Genomic DNA, 21,401 nt, shown 5'->3' with positions numbered 1-21,401 from the left:
TACTTAGTGCCTGGATCTGATAATGTTCAAAAGAAAACATATCAAACACTGAAATGGGTCAATTTTATTCCTGTCAGAGTCAAAAGCTGAGTAGATAATGATAAAATTTATTTTAACAATTCCTTCATCTAATAGCAGTGGTTCTCAACTGAGGAATATTTTGTTCCCCAGGAGACAAAAATGGACAATTAGGGACACTTTTTGGTTTCACAACTGCTGGGGGCGGGACGAGGAGGTGGCGGTGGCAGGCAGTACTCTGCAATCTAGTGAGTAGAGGCAGGGTGTTGTTAGCATCCTATAATGCACAGGACCGCCCCCACACAAGCAAAGAATGACCAGGTCCCAGATGCTAATAGTCTCGAAATAGAGAAATCCTAAACAACAGCCTTGAATTATACAAACTTTCATAAAACGGAGAGCGAGTTATCTGTATTTTACACATAACTAACACTTGGGAAAGCTTTACATTTGAAACCATACTTACATACCCAAGACCAGGATGGAAAAGAGTATACTTTCATTTTCTGAAACCCATCAACTCTTAATCCGAGTCATACACATACAAAATTGATATACTGGTTCATAAATCTAACAATAAAACAAGGAATTTAAGAATACTGGAGTTTAAAAATTTTAGAGAAAAACACAGCTGTGGCTGTAAACCATGACCATATCCTCACAGAAATGGTCATTGTCAGTTGTAGTTTTCTTTTTCCCCCCATAGTTCTAGAGAACTTCAATTTTAAGTAAGATTGGAAATGGAAAATACATTCCTTACATTCACTCAAAATAAAAAGCATAGTTTAGTAATTTTAAGAAATAAAAAACTTGACAATTATCAAATTCTAATGAGTTCAATTAGAATATCAAATGTTCATACTAGACCAACTGAGGCCATGGATTTTCTAAGGTTTAATTCTTCTGAACTGCAAGCTATATCCATTCTATAGACACATTCTAAACGAGTTTCTATTCACTGAAGGATAATCAGCTTCATTATGTGAGTATATGTATTAAGGGAAAAGAGAGATCCAGTTTTTCAAGAATTTATGAAATTTTCAATTTAAGAAATTAATATTTGCAAATGTCTTTTTCTATAGCCAGTTTTTGAAGTGCCAAATGAATTATTTACGTTATCCAAGCATTGATTCTCCTTCTCAGGCCCATACTACATTCTGCCTTGCTATAACTAGACTGGAATGAATGGCGGAAAATATTTGTAAATCATATTACTGGTAAGAGCCTTGTGTGTAGAACACAAAAAGATTGCCTACAACTCAACAAAGAGAAAGACAAATAAGCCAATTAAATAATGGCAAAAGATCAGAATAAATGTTTCTCCAAAGATTTACAAATGGTTAATGAACACATGAAAAGATGCTCAACATCATTAGCCATCAGAGAAATGCAAATCAAAACCACAATGTAATATCACTTCATACTATGATGGCTATACTTTTTTAAAAAGGCAGATATAAATAAGTGCTGACAAGAAAATGGAGAAATTGGAACTCTCATACACTGCTGGTGGCAATGTAAAATAGTGCAGCCACTTTAGAAAATAGTCTGGCAGTTCCTCAAAAGGTTAAACATATATACAATATGATCCAGCAATTCCACTCCAAGGTATATGCCCAAGAAAAAAAGAGTGTGCCCACACAAAAACCATGAATATTCATAGCATTATTCATAATAGCCAAAAAGTGGAAACAAATTGTTCATCAATAGATGAACAGATAAATAAAATGTGGTATATTCATATAACAGAATTATGATTTGGACAGAAAAATAAAATACTGATACATGCTACGACATGGATGAACCGTGAAAACATGCTAAGGAAAGAACTCGGGCACAAAGGACCACATACTGTACAAATCAATGTATATGAAATGTCCAGAATAGGCCAACCCATAGTGACAGAAAATACACTTGACAGTTGCCTAGGACTGGAGGGGAAGGCGAATGGTGGGAAATGGAGAGTGCCTGCTGATGGCTATGGGGCTTCTTTCTGGAGTGATGAAAATGTTCTAAAATCGATTGTGGTGATGGTTTGCACAATTCTGTGAATGTAATAAAAACCACTGAGCTGTACACTTTAAATAGGTTTGTGACTTACATCTCAATGAAGCTATAATTTTTAAAAAAGAAAGTTATGAAGCTGCCTCATGAAATCTGAACCATTATGTTTCTTAAAACTAAAAACTTCAAACTTAATATTTTATAAATGTGACATGTTCAAGCCTCAATATTTATTAAATGTAATAAGTTATGAATAATTCAAGGATAACACATCTTTCCTAACCTTCTGTGAGAAAGCACAATTAGTGTAAATTATACTAAGAGGACAAATACTAAAATATGCCATATCTTGAAATTGGTTAGTTTAATATCAAAACTAACTCCCTAAGATGGGCATTATCTTACTTTACAGTTTCAAAGAAACAATTTGCCAAGGTAACATATTTACTAAGTAAGGAAACTATTTCATACACAGTCTGATTCTAAAACGAATTTTCTTTCCACTATCGATGCTGCCTCCCTATAGGGGACCAAACGAGGAATCAGAAAACCTGGACTCAAGTCAAAGTCTGGGACTGTCCCTTCCTAGCTGTTTGCCCACTTTACATTTTTCATCAGTAAATCGGAAAGGATTATAATAAGGATCAAAATGAAATAAAACGTGGAATGTTTTTGCACACTGTAAAATGTTATTACAATTCTTTTTACTGTTTAAAATAAGTCTGAATTTTCTATTAATGAAAACAAACTTTAAACATTAGAAAAAACATTCCCATAGACTAAAAAGTTGAGATTGCCACAAGAAAAATAGTCAGAAAGAAGCTTTTCTTTACCTCTGATACTGTTAGGGTCCCTTTATCCTTACATAACCAAATTTGACCTTTCTAGAAAAACCTGGATGGTAATACTATAGATAAAAATAGAGCTACATTGTTTCAGCCATTACTACACCACTACACCACATGGAAACTGAAATACCATGAGGGAAAGGGCAGGTTCACTGTTTTTTTACCCAAAATTATAATAACTATAAAAGTAACAATTTTAATAGCCCTATCTTGAACTTTGAGATTTCTCTGATTGCTCATCAAAATTCTATCAACTCTAAGAGCTATTATTATATTAGCTATTCCATGGACTACTCTGCCATTTAAAAAATCATTTTTTAAAGACTAATAACACAGGAAAACAATCACAAAACACTGCTGCACAATAAAAACAAGACGTAAGAATGTTACCTACAATTCACTGAGCACTTGTGTCAGAAATTGTGCTAAAGGCTTTACGTGCTTTTACCTTACTGAATCTTTACAAATAACCCCTGAAGATATTACCAACATTTTACAGGTGAGGAAACTGAGACGCATCTTTCTGGTGAGTGACACTAAGGTTAAAGAGCAATAAATAAGCAGCATGGAATTTGAACCTATCCAATCACCCGTCCATTTATCCAAAAGATATGGCACTCTTAGCTGCCCAGGCACTCATTTACACACTAAAACGGTGACTCAGGAGTCCACACCCTAACTACTGAATTATACTCTACAAACACAATTTTTGTTTAAAAATGAATAAATCAAGACTGGCAAACATCTCCACCTTGAGCTTGAGCTGTGACTCAGAGGTGTCAGGGTTTGGGGCTGGTGGTACTGGAATAGAAAGAATAGCATGTTGTCTGTGTCGGTACTGGCCCTTGGGCTCCTGGTCTAAGCTCTACGGAGAAAGATGCTACAGGAAAAGGCTGAAGTTGTTCCCATGAAGGATTCTAAGACCCAGGCACGTACTTGTGTCACACAAAATTAGAAAAGTCATTGTCTCCACTTTAGAGTAAAACACAGCTTGATTTTGAAACACCGTGAGGATTACAAGAAATGCCACACTCCTCTGGCAGCTCCAGATTTTGAAACTTTGACATCCGAGGACATACCCTGGGCAAGGACAGTGGCAGAAGTTAAAGAGTAAGACACCACCCTCTAGGCACCATTTTGAGCAGAGGAAATCAACCAGACAGGAACAGAGTGTTCTGGGAAACACTTTGGAGCCTCTGAGAAATAAGATGAAACATTAAGGAGGATGGAGGTCCTGCTTCAACACGAGGAGCCAAGAGTCAGTGACTGTTAGTTATTTTCACTCTTTCGTATCCACTGAAGTGGTGAAAACTGGAAGGTATTAAAAAACTGGAGGAAATATCAGACTTTTAACAGGTCTATCTCAGGGTGGTATAATTTGCTGATTGTTACTGCCTTTAAATTTCCTGTATTTTCCAAAAACTGTCTACGGTGAACAGTATTATTTTATAATCGGGGGGAGGGGGTAGGTTTTTAAAAAGTCAACCATTCAATTCTAGTAATATAAAAATGCTATTTCTGGGGGCCAGCCCGGTGGCACAGCGGTGAAGTGCACGCGCTCCGCTTTGGCGGCCCGGGTTTCGCAGCTTCAGATCCCGGGCACGTACTGATGCACTGCTTGTCAAGCCATGCCCTGGCGGTGTCCCATATAAAGTAGAGGAAGATGGGCACGGATGTTAGCCCAGGGCCAATCTTCGTCAACAAAAAGAGGAGGATTGCCTTTGGATGTTAGCTCAGGGCTGGTCTTCCTCAAAAAAAAAAAAAAAAAAAAATCTATTTCTAAGATTAAATTTCAAGCCTACACTGTGTTTCAGACCTCTAGGCAATTCTATCTTGTTACATATGCAACGTAACTGCCACTTTTCTTAGAATTGGGAACATATTTTATTATGGTTATGCATTTCAATCAAAACAAAAGACATTATATCCCCCAAGTTTATTCTACCCCATTACATTTACTGTGTGGCTTTTGGTTCACCTTATTTTAAAATTCTCTTCCAAAGTAGGAAGCTGATATTCACTGGCAGACCAGAGTCTTAAAATTTAGGACTAGCAAACCCAGGCAAACAGACAATATTGCTAAAGAGGCAGAAATTCTTAGCTCTGCAATTAACCTCATCAAATAATTTACATTAATCACCCACTATATACACGGTAGCGTCTTATGCTGATTCTGATGCATCATAACCTGACTTCCTAAAATGACGAAAGTAATCAAGTCCATAACTGTCAAAATGTTCCTATAGCCCATGTTTGGAACTTCTTTTCTTAGTTAGTATAGAAAAGCTCATGGGATATTTGTAAACATAACTAAGGCTCATTTCATATTAAGATTGTTTTTAAAAGCAGATATAAGATTTGAGGCATAACCCCAGCTATGAATCCTGTATGATAATACTGATTCAGAAAACAAGTATCAAAAAAACTGTTTTGGATACCTACCAAAGCCTCAGCTTCTTAACAGTGTTCATGAAAAGTATTTTATTGGTAAAGGAAAACTTTAAATTTAGTGATACATTTCAAAAATGGGGTCACATTCTTACCTGGAGATTTGATGTCCAGCATAGAGGAGAAGGGCAGTCAAAAAATATAGGTAAAGCTGAACCAGATGCTGCCTGGGCAAGGTTAGTAGCACAACACTTAAGATATAACCTGTAGTAGAAATTAAGAGAGATATAAATAAAATACAATTCTAATTTAGTCTCTCAATTAATCACACTAACAAAAAGAGCTTGAATGGTACGGAAGAGTGTATTTAGGAGAGGGCGATTATCACAATGGGTATAGGGACCACTGCAATGGAATTCTGCAGTGGAGGAGAGAGATTGGACTCAACACTGAGCACAGCCTGGGCAAGTGGGAATTTACAGCCAAGGAGCAGGGTTGGGTCAGTGGAAGGAAAATAACTGAGAGGAAACATCAGGGGTAGGGGGAATTCTGGCTAAGCTGACCTAACAGGATTCTTGCTGAAGATGAAAACAAAAAAAAAAGGGCTTGAAGTAAGTTACTCTCCAATTAGGCTTCAGCAACTTTGAGGTTTTTTACTTCACTACCAAAGTTACTTCACTACCAAAGTTAAGTTTAGCAGAGTAAAATCACTATGGATTTTTTTGTTGAAAATATAAAGCATTTTTTACTTCTTTTGTAAATTTTTCTACTTTATAATTGAATACATCACACAATGGTGTACAGGACTCCTCTCATCATCTACCTTTCTTTGATGTCTACCTATTTGTTCTACACCAATTCTCATTGTCTAGTCCCGGAGGAAGAACTGGGTATCTTAATGTCCCTCTTTAAGGCTGCCCCTTCCATTCAACTCAAGATCTTATTTTTCCAACTCCTAAAGACCCTCTACCTCCTACATCTTCAGTCATTCCCCTGACACCAGTCCTTACACCTCTCTTTTCAGAGGATGTGCAGGGCTCTTCCCCAATCTTGAAGAAAAACTTCTCTTCACACTAATTTTTCCTTTTCCTATTACCTATTTTTCTCATTCCACTGACAAATGTTATAAACTATCTGTACTGATGCCTATACTTTCTAATCATCTATTATTCTCTCTACCCTCTACAATCTACAAACCCTCTAAAAACCCCTTTACCCTTCCACTCTACAGAAACTAAGAAGTCAACAATTACCTACTTGTCAAATCTAATGCATCCTGCTTGTCTGTGTCCCAGCATCTAAACCAACTACCCTCAAAACTGTTCTTCTTTGGCTCTGTGACATGGATTTCCTTTTACCCTCTAAATTCTCCCCTCCACATTCATTTCACCCTCTCAAATGAACATATGAAATTTAGTCCCTGAACAACTGCTTTTCTCTCTATAAACTATCTAGCTCAAAGAATCTATTTTGTTGCTTCAAATATATTGTTCCAAATGTATGTTAGCAACAAATAGTTACTGAGAACCTACTACATAAGCAAAAAACCTTAATCATTTCTTATTCTAAGTAGATGTCTCATAGCTCATGATGCCTGAGATATATTCCATTTAAATGTTCTCATACACAGTGAGTACAAACTGAGCTCTCTTCCTCCTCCAGTCACTTAACAACATAATTACGTGTAAAGTATGACCCATAGGCATTCCTACACATGGAAGATCCAAAGAAGAATAAAGAAATCACAGTCTAGTGAAAAAATAAACATGGACCAAAGTATGATACAATATTGCTGCTGTGATAAACAAACATTAGACAGGCTCTAGTTGATTAAGTCATTAAGTTTGAACTGGACCTCAGGGTGAATGACCTTTATCAGGCTAAGAAAAAGGGGAAACATTTCTAGGAAAAGAGAATAGCAGGTACAAAAACCATAAAAACACAAAGGATATTTTCAAGAGATAGTAAATTCTGTAGAATCTAACATAAACAGAAAGAGTATTGGGAGAGTATTGTGAGATGATGCTGACAGAACTGGTGGCTAAAGCCTCAATATAAACCCTTGCGTACAACGAGGAGTTAGACTGGGCTAATGGTTCTCAAATCCTTTAGCGACCCATTTAGAAGAGGTAAGAAAACAAAAAATAAAACAACAACGAAAACCCTATGGCTCACCTACACCCCCATTTTCAATTTCCAGTGGAAAAATAACTCTGTGATGACAATAAAATACATCACACAAGAAGATTTTTGAGGGATTATGAATACTTATGCTAAAACAAGAGCAGTGTGAATGAATCATTTGCACTACAATATGTACATAATCTAATTATTTTAAAAATACAAGCCGAAACTATTGCTGATGCAAATATGCATCACTATTCATTCTACGGGATTAACCAAACAAACCACAACAAACAAAATTGATGATGATGAAGCTAACCCAACAACAATTAATAATTAAAAAGACCAGCAGCATTTAAAAATGATGACCTGCTTAAAATAACATGGATGAATCTTCCTGACAAAACGTGGGAACTTCTGCTATTTAAAGGTTATTTTAGTAGTGGGGAAAAAATTAGGACCTGAAATAAAACAGTAGCTTTGAGTATGGAGTTGGCAGGGTCAGCTATGAGATATATATTTGAATAGGTCTTAGTGGTGATCTATGGGTGAGTGGTCGAGAACAAGGAAGTAAAGATGGTTCTGATGTTTCCAGCTTGGGTAATCAAGAGAATAGCTTTGTTATTAAGATAGGAAATACAGAAAGAGGAAGAGGTTTGGAGGTGAAGTAAAGATGATGAGTTCAGTGACTGATGATAAGTTGAAGTGTCTATAGAATATTTAGGTGGAGACGTCTCAGAGTAGTCAGAAATTCATTCATTATCAGGCACTAGCTGGATGCTGGGAATAGAGATAACAGACAACCCCATTCCTACCTTAAAGGACCTCACAACCTAGTTAGGAAGAGAGATGAGTATATGGACCCTTAGAATGCAGCATAGTAAGTGCTACGGTGGAGGTATGAACTGGGTGCCATGGGATGACAGAGGAGGAACACTAATCCCAGACTAAGTTGGTCAAACAAGCAATGGCAAGTGGAGAAGAGATGTGCAGCCAAAACTATCTGAGATCACCTAAACAACAAAAGACGAAAATTAAACACAAATTCTGGGCAATATCAACTCTAAAGAAGTCTAAAGATAAAGGCAGCAAAGGAGTCACAAGGAAGGTCAGCAAGTTAGAAGAATCCAGAAACACTTTCAAGAAAGAGGAAGTGGTCAACAGCTTCAAAAACATGGAAAGGTCTGTAGAATGAGGTCACAAATGAAGCCCGAGTTTTACATTTTAGGTCACCAATTATTTTAGTGATCACAGTTTCAATAGAATTCTTCTCATATCCACTCTTTCCTGTCCAACTTCTACCATGCTAGCTCTGGCTCTCATTACCTCTTGCCTAAAATCCTAACTGTTCTTCTTGTCTCCAGTTTCTCCTCTCCCCAATCCATCATCCCACACAACAGTGCCTAAACCAATTTTCTTAAAATGCAGTTCACCTGCTCTAAACCCTCCACTGACCCATCACTACCTACCAAATTAAGCACAATACCTAACATATGTACTCAGGACTTTTCACAAATGGCCCCACTCTACCTTTTTAATATTATTTCTATTCCCCTTTTTATATCTTATACTCTGCAAAACAGTTCTATAATTAACATTCCACCAATTACATTTGGACAGTAACTTCTCTTTGCTATTCTCAGACAGAACCCACGGTGGAAAGCTTCTAAATTTGAAGGCACAATTATATCCCATAAACACAAACTTTGCCACTTCCTACCTTGATTTTTAAGCTCTTAATAACAGGCAATTAGAGGACATAAAGAGGAGAAAAAAAATCACTTACCATAGCAATAAAAAAGATAAAATACCTAGGATGAACTTAACAATAAATGTCCAAGACCTACATAAAGAAAACTTTAAAACATTCCAGAAGGACTCAAAAGAAATCCTGAACATAGGAAGCCTTTCTGTGTTCTTGCATAAAGAAGAGTTAGCATCCTTAAGCTATCTCTTCATCCAAACTTAAAATTTAGTAATAATACAATCTCAACAAAAGGTCAACAGGATTGTTTGTTTCTGGAACAAAACTAGATAATTCTAAAGTTCACACAGAAAACTAACAATAACAGAAAAACTCTGAGGGAGAAATAAAGAACAATGAAGGGACCAACTCTATTAGACAGTAAAAATATAATCTAAATCCTCAATAAGACAGACTAAAAGAACAGAAAAAAGTTCAGAAATGGAACAAAATATATGTGAGAATTTAGTACATAATAATCAGCCAGGAAAAGTTGGACTAAACTATTTAATAAATACATGGAGACTATCAGATAGTTATCTGGAAAAAAACTGAATTATACCTATAATGCACTGTAAATGCAGATAAATTCTAAATGGAGCAAGGAGTTAAATGGAAAAAATGAAATCACAAAAATAATGCAATAAAACATGACAGAATTCTTTATAATCTCAAGAATAGAGAAGGCTTTTCTAAGTAATGCAAAATCCTAAAGCTATAAAACACAATTCAACCACATTAAAAACAAATTCTGGGGCCGGCCCCGTGGCTTAGCGGTTAAGTGCGCGCGCTCCGCTGCTGGCGGCCTGGGTTCGGATCCCGGGCGCGCACCGACGTACCACTTCTCCGGCCATGCTGAGGCCGCGTCCCACATACAGCAACTAGAAGGATGTGCAGCTATGACACACAACTATCTACTGGGGCTTTGGGGGGAAAATAAATAAATAAAATAAAATCAAAAAAAAAAAAAAGCTCTCATTAAAAAAAACAAAAACAAAAACAAATTCTGCATGTCAAAAAAATCATAAACAAAATCAAGGGACCTGAAACTGGAAAAAATAATTTCAACTCATCACAAAGGGTTAATTTCCCTAATATATACCAAACTCCCACAAATTGGTAAGAAAAGGTTAACAATCCCATAGAAAAGTGGGCAAGGGACAAAACTGACAACTGTCAGAAGAGGAAATAAACATTTTTCTTAATCAGGTGAATAAAATTCAATCTCACTCATAATAAGAAAAATTAAAACTACATTTAAAAACAGCTATTTTGCGCCGGCCCCGCGGCTTAGCAGTTAAGTGCGCGCGTTCTGCTACTGGCGGCCGGGGTTCAGATCCCGGGCGCGCACCGACGCACTGCTTCTCCGGCCATGCTGAGGCCGAGTCCCACATACAGCAACTAGAAGGATGTGCAACTATGACATACAACTATCTACTGGGGCTTTGGGGGGGGGGGGGGAAGGAGGAGGATTGGCAATAAATGTTAGCTCAGAGCTGGTCTTCCTCAGCTAAAAGAGGAGGATTAGCACGGATGTTAGCTCAGGGCTGATCTTCCTCTCACACACACACACACATAAAAAAAAACAAACATCTACTTTTCACCTACTGGAGTAGCCAAATATAAAAGTCAGATAACACTATTTTGATAAGGATATATAGGATTGCAGGAACTATCAACCATTGCTTGTGGAGGTACAAAGTAGTAAAACTCTACGGAGAACAATATTGATCAATATTACAAATGTATATTGTATACTCTTTAACCCACCATTTCACTTCTAGTAATTTATCCTAAGGCTATATTTGCACCTGTTGAAATTATGGCTATACAAAATTATTTAGTAAAATACTGAATGAAACAGCAGAAGACAGAAACTATCTAAAATGACCACCAATTGAGTAATTAGTTCAATAAGTTATGGTATAGCCATACAAGGATACTATACCACTATACAACAGAACTGGAGGCTGGGGGGGAGACTGAGGCCTCAACATTGAATCAAAATCTTGGATTTCACAGAACAGAAAGTGTAAAGGTGAAAAAACAGACTACAAAGCTTTATTTCACGAACATCTAAATGCAGTAGTTATGGCTCTATGATACATCATTAAGTTAAACAAAAGGCTCAGAACAGTGTGTATTATGCTATCATCTGTACAAAAAAGGAGATTATACATTTATATTTATATATATTTACATTTATATATCTTTATATTTACTTAAATACATAAAAATATCTCTAGAATTATACACAAGGAAACAAAAATCGCTACTTGGAACTCAGAGTGAGAACTTAGTAGATGAGGAACAGAGATAGGAGAAAGCTACTTTTTACTGTATACTTTTTAAGCTTTTTGATTTTTAAAATGTATTTAAGGGCGAAATTCTGTAAACTGGAACATTACATAACCATTACATAACACTTTGACACAGAGGTTACTCCAACCAAAAATCTATTCAAGCTGAAAACATCTACTCATCTACCATAGCATGTAATAAGTGTATTTACGAAGGTTCCATTGAGTTCCCAAAGTTATAAGCCAGAGACTATGTCTCTGTACTAGAACCCATTCAATGTCTAAAATCAATGTTTCTTGTTACCAGGCAGCTGTTTTTATAATAAATATTTCAATCTATTCAGAAATAATATATATATGATAAGCACATTTTTTAAACCACAGTGTGAATTACTCTGCTGATTAAGCTAAAAATCTAAGCCAAGTACCCAACTATACTTCTATAACAGACTGAAATTTTTTCCCATAAATTGGCTAACATACAAAGCCTTTAATAAAGGGCTGAAAATTATAGTGTTTTGCAGCATACAAGAACCTCATATTTTACAGACTTTCCCAAGGTAGTGTCACCTAACAGAGACAAGTTTATTGTACCCAGATGTTCTGCTTCCAGTGTACTGTCTTTTCTACTATGCCACACTTCTTCCCACAATGCCTTACTTGGTAATCTCTTAGAGTTGTAAGGGGTCTCAGGGATAAGCTTTGGTACTCAGAAAGTCCTTCTATAGATAAAAATAAATCTCATAAGAGACAGGATGAACTTTCATAACTTTATAAAAGATAACCCTTCACAATTTTATAAGAGATATACTTGTTGATGGGCATTTCTAATAACAAAAAATACTAATAAAACCACTATAGTACATCATTCAAACCATACCTTTAGTTGCACAATAGTAACGTTAAATGAAAATACATTGTTACTATCATTTAAGCCAAAACTTAACCTAAAAATTAAGGATCATGACTGTTATTCTTGATGACTTTTATCTGTTTCCTGCCTATATTTCTTGATTTTGATTTCTTTACCCTCTCAACATTACTTTCACCACTAACTTCAAATTATATAATAATATATTTCCCACATTTAACTGAAATGAATGTTTTATCTTCAACTGATATTAATGTTTTAGAACAATAAAGAATATTGGATTTTAAAAAGCTTACTTTCTAAATTACTATCAAAACAAAAATCATGACAAATTAGAAGAGGCCAAAATATCTGTAAAGGTATTTCTCATTACTCATATTTTATCAAAGTAAAATATAAAATGTTTTCTTCTGCCTTCTAGTTTCATCCAGTAAAATAAATCCAACACTGTCTGTTTTCCTAGAGCCTTAATAATTTATACGTAACGGTAAGACAAATGAGACTATAAACAAGATTCATAAACATTCATCAATGACTGTATCGCTGTCATCTCAATGTAACCGGATCTCATTTTACCCCAATTCAAAAATATATAAAGACATAAATCAGAATGCTTACGAAAAGATTAGAAAAGGTGATGTAGACACTTACCTACATAATGCATATTAAGAGCCAAATACTTATATTGGAAAAGAGGGTTGTTACTGAGGCTACTTCTTTGGATCTGCTGGAAGAAGGAGCTGACATCCCATCTGTACAGGACATCCAAAAGCATGATGCTTGGCACCCTCAGGGCCACATTTAACACTGCCTCCAGTTTCTCCTTTGCAGCCATGTTTCTTCTTGGAACAGACCTAAAACACAGGAGACACAATATATAAAAATAAGTCACCTCAGACAGCTTTTAGATATCCTCTTATGAATTTAATGGACTGCTACATACTATATAAAAACTGTTACAATAGACGTTTTTTAAACTCCTTAGCCGGGTCTACCACTATTCACGAGATAAGCTTTTTGTATTGTGTTTTCTTATGTGTTTTCAAACTTTAGTTTTAAAAAGCCCCGAACTCCAAATCTAAGCACTTAGCAACAAAATACCCTATAAGAATACTGTAGCTTTTGTCCAATTAACTTGAAAAGAAAAATTCACTCCTATGAAATTGAGACTTACGTAACTTTTTAAAAAGGGCAAATTCCAAATAGTTATTATATGAAGAAGTCTAAGCTAGTCAATAAAAATTTGATAACTGCACATTTAGTTTGCAGCATCTCATAGTCTTTTTCCTTATTACTTACAATCAAAATTGGTATTAAATTTACATGATACAGATATAATCAAGAGAACTCATGATATAGGTAAAGGAAACATTATTTGCAATATTGTTTCCTTGAATCATTAAACTCTTGGTCTGAAATTCCCATAATCTGCCTCCAAATTAAGAAAACAATGCTGATCTTCCTGTGATACACCAACATGCCAGCACATGGAAGCAGTCAGGCACTGTGAGTCTGCAGCCCCTGTCTCTGCTTAGCTGTCGATGAGTAGTAGAATGAAAAAAAAGGAAGGTCATGAAAGATCTCCCCAGATAATTTACTATTTAAAAGGACAATTCAGTGCAATACTGCTTTATATGACAGAGATGCAAATTAATCCAAGGAATTATTAGAAAGAAAATAGGGCCAACAAAAGTGGGGAGAGGACAATTTTCAGAGTAGTGATAATTCTGGATTGCTGGCTCTGACAATATCCTTTTAAGAAATTTGCTGAGAAAGCTAAACACAATTCTAGCTTTGGCAGAAATTTCAGACACTACAGGACAAATGAAAACATTTATTTCTGAAGAAAATTACAGTGACAGATTGTTATGCTATGGTGAAATGTTTGTCAGTATTTCCATTTTACCCTCTAATTTTCATAGCTTCCTAGCTCAGATGGTTTAAAAAAAAAAAGACAGCTCAACTTGGCACTGTTAATATGTTTTGCAATCACTGAACAACTGATGGATTTTATTGATTGCCGATTGATCATACATCATTCCCATTACCCTATCAATAATGCAGAATTAACATTTTTATAAATAAATATTGTAACTCTGATTACTTCAAAGGAACAAGACAACTTTAATAATTTTCTTACATCAGAAAAAAATAATATTGTAAGAATCAAAACCAAATAGCTTTATCATAAGGAGAAAAAAAGCACTGAAAAATAAAATCTCTAATCAATATTTATAGCAAATTATATGATTCAGGAACCTAAATTTCTCAAAGCTCATGATACTGTTAAGAAAAAAAAACCTGGGAAGAAATACACCAAAATATTCACATTAACATCCTTTCCACAGTGGGGCTGGGGTGATTTTTATTCCCTTCTTTCTATCTTTTTCTGTTTCCAAAATGTTTTAGAATACACATGTATTGTTTGGGGGGGCGGCGGGGGGCATACTTAAAAAAAGAAATTCTTGGTAAAAAGTGTAATGTGCCTAAGCCATCTAGATGACTTAAGGAAATATACAGGAAATAACTACTTACTCTGGTGGTCAAACTGTTAATGCAAAGCACTCTCAGGAGTTTATTTCCAAGTACACAAATGATCGATTTTTTCACCATAGATTTTTCTCACAAACCACCAGTCACATGTAAAAATCACAATGTACTGAGATAATAATATCACTGACAGGGATATTTATACTACAAGTGAAAAGTAATTATTTTTCCATATTCTAGAATCCAATACAAATCACTACTGCTTTTGTAAGTAACAAAAAAAGAGACCATTACTAACCTAATATGTGTGATTCATATTTATTTCATCTGACTTGGAGCCTTCCTCTGTTTTTAATGCTTTGTTATTTTTAAATGTACCCACGTGTACCATTTATTGTAGCTGTTAAAGGGGTAAAGAAAAAAACAAACTAAACAAATAACCAATCCTGCACTAGAAATCAAGACCTGAACTTCTAGGGAAAAAAATCTCCCTAATTCTTAGAGGATCATCTTTATTACAATAGAAGGCCATTAGCAGAATAGTACATGTTCCCTCTTAATTACTACTACTACTGCCTCACAAATAGAACGAGAATAAGAAGAAAACCTTGGCTCCCTAAAGCTGTCAATACAGAAGAATGTTCAAGACAGATCCCCAAACTCTACTGCAAAGTAAACTCAAGACTCAAATGTCTGAATTAAGAAGGATCTTGGGGGGGCCAGCTGGGTGTGGTAGTGGTTAAGTTCGGTGCGCTCCGCTTCAGCAGCCCGGGTTTGTGGGTTCGGATCCTGGGCGCAGACCTCCACCACTCATCAAGCCATGGTGTGGTGGTGACCCACATACAAAATATAGGAAAGATTGGCACAGATGTTAGCTCAGGGCCAATCTTCCTCAAGCACAAAGAGGAAGACTGGCAACAGATGTTAGCTCAGGACCAAACTCCCTCCTCCCCACCAAAAAAAAAGAAGGATCTTGGATAGAATGAAATATGCTCATTTAATAACAAATCTAGGGCCGGCTCCGTGGCTTAGCGGTTAAGTGCGTGCGCTCTGATGCTGGCGGCCCGGGTTCGGATCCTGGGCGCGCCCCAGGGCACCGCTTCTCCGTCCAACGCGAGGCCGAGTCCCACGTGCAGCAACTAGAAGGATGTGAACCTATGACATACAGCTATCTACTGGGGCTTTGGGGGGAAAAATGAATAAATAAAATCTTTAAAAAAAAAAAAAAAAAAAAACAAATCTATTGCTTTCTAAATGTATGATTTATTTCTGTATGTGAGTGATACTTTAGCATGAAGTCATGGGCAAGCTGGCCATGTATGGGGACATGGAGGAAACAGATTTAATACATGGAAAACCAAATCTAAAATGTTATCCACAAGACCTGTGGAAAGAAAAGAGGAAGAAAACATTTCTCCCAAAGCTTTACAATTTTGAAACTTTCTAAAGTACAAGTGCCACATGATAGGGTGATGACCATCACAAATAAATACTGTACACTACACTTGAACACCACACACTACATCAACAGCTAAACAAAATGTTGAAATATTTATCTTGTTTGCAGATACATGAAATCACTTACACTTGCCAAATCACTATATTAGAAGCATGAAGTAAAAATGGGGCTTTCTCTCCTAGGGTAAAGAGAGTATTAGACCTCTATGATGTTTGGTTCAAGCCTAATTTATCTTTTTCCTAGATTTATTGTCGAATAGAGCTAATGAGCATATTCTAAGTCAGAGGGAGCTCAAAATTCTCTTAAAACCAAAACAATATCAAATAATCCCCCAAAATAAGCAGGAGAGCTGAAGGCAAAGAAAATTTAAAGGCTTGACACTCCTAGAGCCATATATATAAGCTACTTCCAGCCCTGTTCAGTTACATACATTTTACCTTCCATACAAGATTTTTAAATTTCCTCCTTGAAATGCGAAAAGCACTGGGAAATACTCCAACACAATGTCTCGCAAGTTAACGCAAACTAACTGTGACTCAAACTTAAAGATGCTTTACAAAGTAAAACAGCTTAAAAAAAAAAAATCCTTTCTTTCCCAAGACAGCAAAAAAGGCTCAACAAATGCCAACCAAAAACTAAACCACAACGATTTCATTAAATGATTTTCCCAGACTTGGAAGCAGCAACCACTGCTTACAAATACAGTAACGTCCTGTGCAAGTATACTGCTGCATGGCTCACCATTCATTCATATTTGTGGGGTAAGAAACACAGGAGGCCTCATTCTGCACTTTCCTGAAAACGCTGCATTTTGGTTTTGAATATGAAGAAATCAAACAATCATCTTGAACAATATGAAAAACCTAAGTTTTGAAAGTCATAGCTCAATCTGTTGAAGAATTATGTTAAATAAACATGGAAAATGTGTTCTTATCAAAAAAAATGAACTATTCATATCTCCTCGATAAACTCCCTTTTAAAAAAACAAAAATAAGAATGCCACATGACCCAACTTAAAATTATTCAGTACAACACTTAAGTGGCTGAAAGTTTCTACACTTTTTCCCCCATCAAAAGAAAAAAAAACAAAAACTATCATTCATCTCCTTTCTTTATCTAATCTAATTTAAAAAAAAAAATTCTACCATCAGCTAAAACCAATCTTAAGAAAAACAGATTTCCTAGCTGTCCATATGTTAGGATGGTAAGCCCTAAAAATGTTAAAGGGCAAAGCTGGAACCTAAAATCCTATGTAAACTCAGCCAAAAACTGAGATACCCGGGAAGAGAACGCACTTGTTATATAAGCATTGGCACGTTTTAAACATAGCTGGTCCTGCCCACTCTCACTCACTGCTAGCTAACTTTGTATGTACCTGATTTCCACATAAACTACTAGCAATTCAGTGGGATCTCCTCATCTCCAAAGCGGCAAAGACATGGAGTCCACTCTGAATACAAAGGCCATCTTTCAACTTAAGAAGCCAGACAGAGGAAATAAAAACTGCTCTCTCTGCCATTGGGCGCGCAGCCTGGGTCACGACTGCAGCACCGACAGCTCATCCTTTGGGTAGGATTCAAGATTCAGTAGAACTGCACAGTCCGTATTTTAAAAAATAAAGACACACAGTCCTCTCCTCTCCTCTCTAACTAGTTTCCTGTTTACTGCAGACTGCGATGCAAAGCCATCCATTAATCTTTGATGCCTTCTCGGTGCAAACCCCCTTCCTCTCTCCCCACATCTCCCCCGCCCCCGACGCCTGCTGATCTCAGATGCGTTTGAACTATAGTAACCCCAAGCCAGCTCGCTGCAAAACAGGCAGCGCAGCAGCAGCGGAGCCGCTGCCGCCGCGGGGCTAGGCGATTACGTCCACAAAAACTCTGCCAGGAGAGAGGCCCGTGCCAGGGAGCTCCCCTCCTGCCCGGCCACGGTGCCTGGCTCCGCCACGCCACGCACCAAAAAGCTTCCGAAGAAAGACGCGGGCGAAGTTTACCATAACCGAACAGAAAGGGGACTCATTCCGGAAGGGAGGGCATGGGTCTCGGGGGTCCTTGGGTAGGAAAAGCAGAACTGGACGGCAAGCGAGGGAGGAAGCGATGGGGACAAAAAGGAAAGGACGAGGAACGCTCTCACTGTAAAAAAAAAAAAGGCAGACGGGAGGCAGATCAGATGGGTCCCCATTCGAAGAATGGCTCGGCAGGCCTTTCCGCATCCCCAAACCACCTCAAACCGCATGAAAGGGGGGAGGCTGAGTTTGGGGCTGCGTAGACCAAAGGGTAAGGCGAAAGGAAAGAGGGAGGGAAGCTTGGAAACCAAGTGGACAAAGAGGCAGAAGAGGGAAAGTCGGAAGTGGGAACTGGAGAAAAAGAGCTGGAAAGGAGCAGTTAGGAAAGCGGCAGCTCAAGAAGGGGCTTAGAAAAGGCCTCGAAACAGGGCGCTGCGGAGGCGATGGGGGAGATCTCAGAGTGAGGGCATCTTAGGAATGCCGGGGGAGGTGAGGGTAATCTCCTGGAAGGAGGCGAGGCGGCGGCGGCGGACAGGGCCCGGGAGCTGGGGGAGGGGACTCCGTGCGGGGCCCCGGGAGGAGGGCAGAGTCGGGGAGAGCGGGTGAGGGGCCCGGAGGACCGCGAGAGGGGCAGGCGATTGGGAGGGAGGGGGCTTTGCGGGTGAAGGGGGGATGTGGACGCCGCCGAGGACGGGAGGCGGGGAAGGGGCGAAGGGGGAGAAGAGGAAGGAGCGGGCGACGGGATGGGGGAGGGGAGAGGAGGGAGGATGTGGGAAGCGGCCGCGGGGCGCCGGGATGGGAAGGGGCCGGCCGGGGCGGACAGCTCGGTCACCTCGGGCTGCGGCCTCCCTCCCCGGGGAACGGCACCGCCGGCGGGCAGGCGGGCTCCGCAACTCCTCGGCTCTCTCGCCCGCCCTCCCGTTCTCCTCGGGCGGCGGCGGCTGGGACCTGGACGGCGCGGCTCACAGCGGCGGCTCCTCCGCGCCGGGCCTTGGTTGCTGCGTCTTGGGAGGCGGCGGCAGCGGCGGCGGCAGCGACCTGACCCGTGCGGTCACCATCGTCCGCGGCGGCAGGCGCTCGCGGGCCGAGCCCCTCAGCAGCCGGCGGCGGCCATGGCCTCCTGCGCTCGCTCCTCTCGCCCCCGGCGCTCTGCAGCGGCCGCGGCCAGGCTCCCGCGTTCTGCGCCTGCGCGCGGCGCCGCCAGCACGGCGCGCCCCTCCCCCGCCCCCGCGCGCGCTCCCGCGCTCACTCACAATCACACGCCCTGGCTGGTTCCCGCGCCGCCTCCGGTACGTGGGCGAAAGACACACGCCTTCCGCGGCCCACACAGCTGGACTCGGGCAGCTATGGAGACGCGTACCACGGCGATACCTGCACGCGCACTGTGACACCCGCCATTCTGACACACGTGCGCTCTCACACTCCCCAAACACCACGAGCCTCACGCGCTTACACCCACACTCACCTGCCGGGCCCACGTGGTAGAATTCGAGGGGCTGATCCTCACCCGGTGCAACCGCAGTAGCAATGATGCGGGAATTTTTTTTAACTTTCTCACTGACTGGAGTAGACTGTCAACTCCGTGGCGTTAGGGACCACGTCTGTAATGGCTCAGCAAGTGCCTAGCATAGAATAGGCGCTAAGTAAACCTCTGTTGAATAAGTGAGTGGATGCTTGAATAAATGAATTGGAACTGTTCGCTGAGTATCTTGAATTTAAAAATTCCGACCCTTTGGCTTAAAGAACTTGAAGAATTTTAACTGTAGTATGAAATTAAATGGCATTTGTGTGTTTGTTTTGTCTTTTGGTCCAAGGTTCCAAACAGGGATTAGTGTGCACACTGCCTTCCCAAGGTCGCGGAGACCCGTTCGTTCTGCCTGAGTCACTAGCACTGACCGGCCTTCCTACCTTAATTTAAATGCCAACACACTTTTTAGGGCAGGAACTGTTCCCCACTTCCCCACAATACAAAGCCTGGAGTACGTTGTGTGTGCACAGAACGAATTAAGGATGTTGCTGGTCTTCTGGGCTTTGGCAGGACTCTTTATTCCCCAGTTTTTTTACTGCCCTGCCTCACCATGGCTTTCCACAAATTCCCCCTCCAAAAAAACCCCTACATTGTTCCTTGCGTTGTCTTGAGTTAGTTCCGGGAGAGCCAGTAGCTCCTAGAAACCGGACCGGCCTTTGAGGCTGGCGGTGCCTATAGAGTTATACGCAAAAGATACACAGCTACTAGTGGGTAAAATGTTGCAACTATAGTGGATCATCTTGAAATTGTGAAGCCTCAACTTCTGCATGTTACAAGAGAAATTAACATACTTCAATCTAGATTTCTGTGTTGGGGGCCATCGTTGGAAATTCAAGCCTCTGGCCCTGCACTTGAAATGGTAAAACCCAATTCTGAGCAACCTTTGTATCTCGCTAAAATTGTAAAAGCAAGCTCTCCGTTTAGAAAATGTAATTCTTGGAGGTATCAGTCAATCAAATTCAGAGTAACTTCTCTTCCACTAGTTTGATAGCTCTATAGAAATAGAGTTTTAAAAAAATTTCTGAGAATTGTGTTCATAACTCTCTATAGCCACCTTTCATCCTGGTACCTTAGACTTTAGAATAATCAAGCCTGCTATATCCCAGGGAGGCAGTTTTATGAGTCTCTTTATATAGCCTGGTAAGTAAGAAATTACAGAGGCCACGTGAATGATGACTGGAATAGGAAACTGCCCCAGATAGCAAGGCCTTATTCCTTGGTTTCCTCCCTGTTTTAGCAACTTTACTGCTGATTCAGTCGAGAAAACATAAGGCCAGAAACAGATTACAAAGAAGTCAAAATCTATATAACCCTAAATTCTAACTGTAATTATTTATTTTTCTAGAGTAAATTGCACAATCTTGAAAATCTTACTTGAGTATTGTTACTGGATTTGTGTTTTGTTTAAATGGAGGGGAGGCCTACCTCAGCTCTTACCTTGCCTTTTTTAAAGACAAAAAAATGGTTTCAAAGCCCTATAACCTTCACTCCAGGTACTTTGGACTTGTAAAAATGGGGAAAAGTCACATGTCTTTTTCACCTTTGAATTTTACAGCAGCTGCCTGTAAATGCTGAAGTTCAAAACCAGTAAAGAAAATTACTCTGGTAATGAAGGGGTTACT

General features: G+C 39.1%; 1 protein-coding gene across 3 annotated transcripts in view; it reads right to left on the bottom strand.

Moving 5' to 3' along the window:
• RNF145 (ring finger protein 145) overlaps positions 1–19,319 on the bottom strand; it is a 52,868-nt gene extending 33,549 nt beyond the window's left edge. Inside the window, exons 1-4 of one of the 3 annotated variants that reach the window (XM_087429484.1) lie at positions 19,084–19,231; positions 15,086–15,187; positions 12,949–13,151; positions 5,414–5,522 (exon numbers count right to left, since the gene is read on the bottom strand). In XM_087429484.1, the coding sequence (XP_087285610.1) occupies positions 5,414–5,522; positions 12,949–13,132 (293 nt within the window). In that variant the 5' untranslated portion in view covers positions 13,133–13,151; positions 15,086–15,187; positions 19,084–19,231. Of the gene's footprint in view, positions 1–5,413; positions 5,523–12,948; positions 13,152–15,085; positions 15,188–19,083 lie in introns of all 3 variants that reach the window. The other 2 variants (XM_087429485.1, XM_004428579.2) reach the window with 2 other exon arrangements.
• Positions 19,320–21,401: the final 2,082 nt, after the last annotated feature.

This window comes from Ceratotherium simum, chromosome 4 (genome assembly GCF_057802395.1).
Source record: "Ceratotherium simum simum isolate JZ-2026a chromosome 4, ASM5780239v1, whole genome shotgun sequence".
NCBI lineage: Eukaryota > Metazoa > Chordata > Mammalia > Perissodactyla > Rhinocerotidae > Ceratotherium > Ceratotherium simum.
This window is presented reverse-complemented; position numbering and strand designations above follow the sequence as displayed.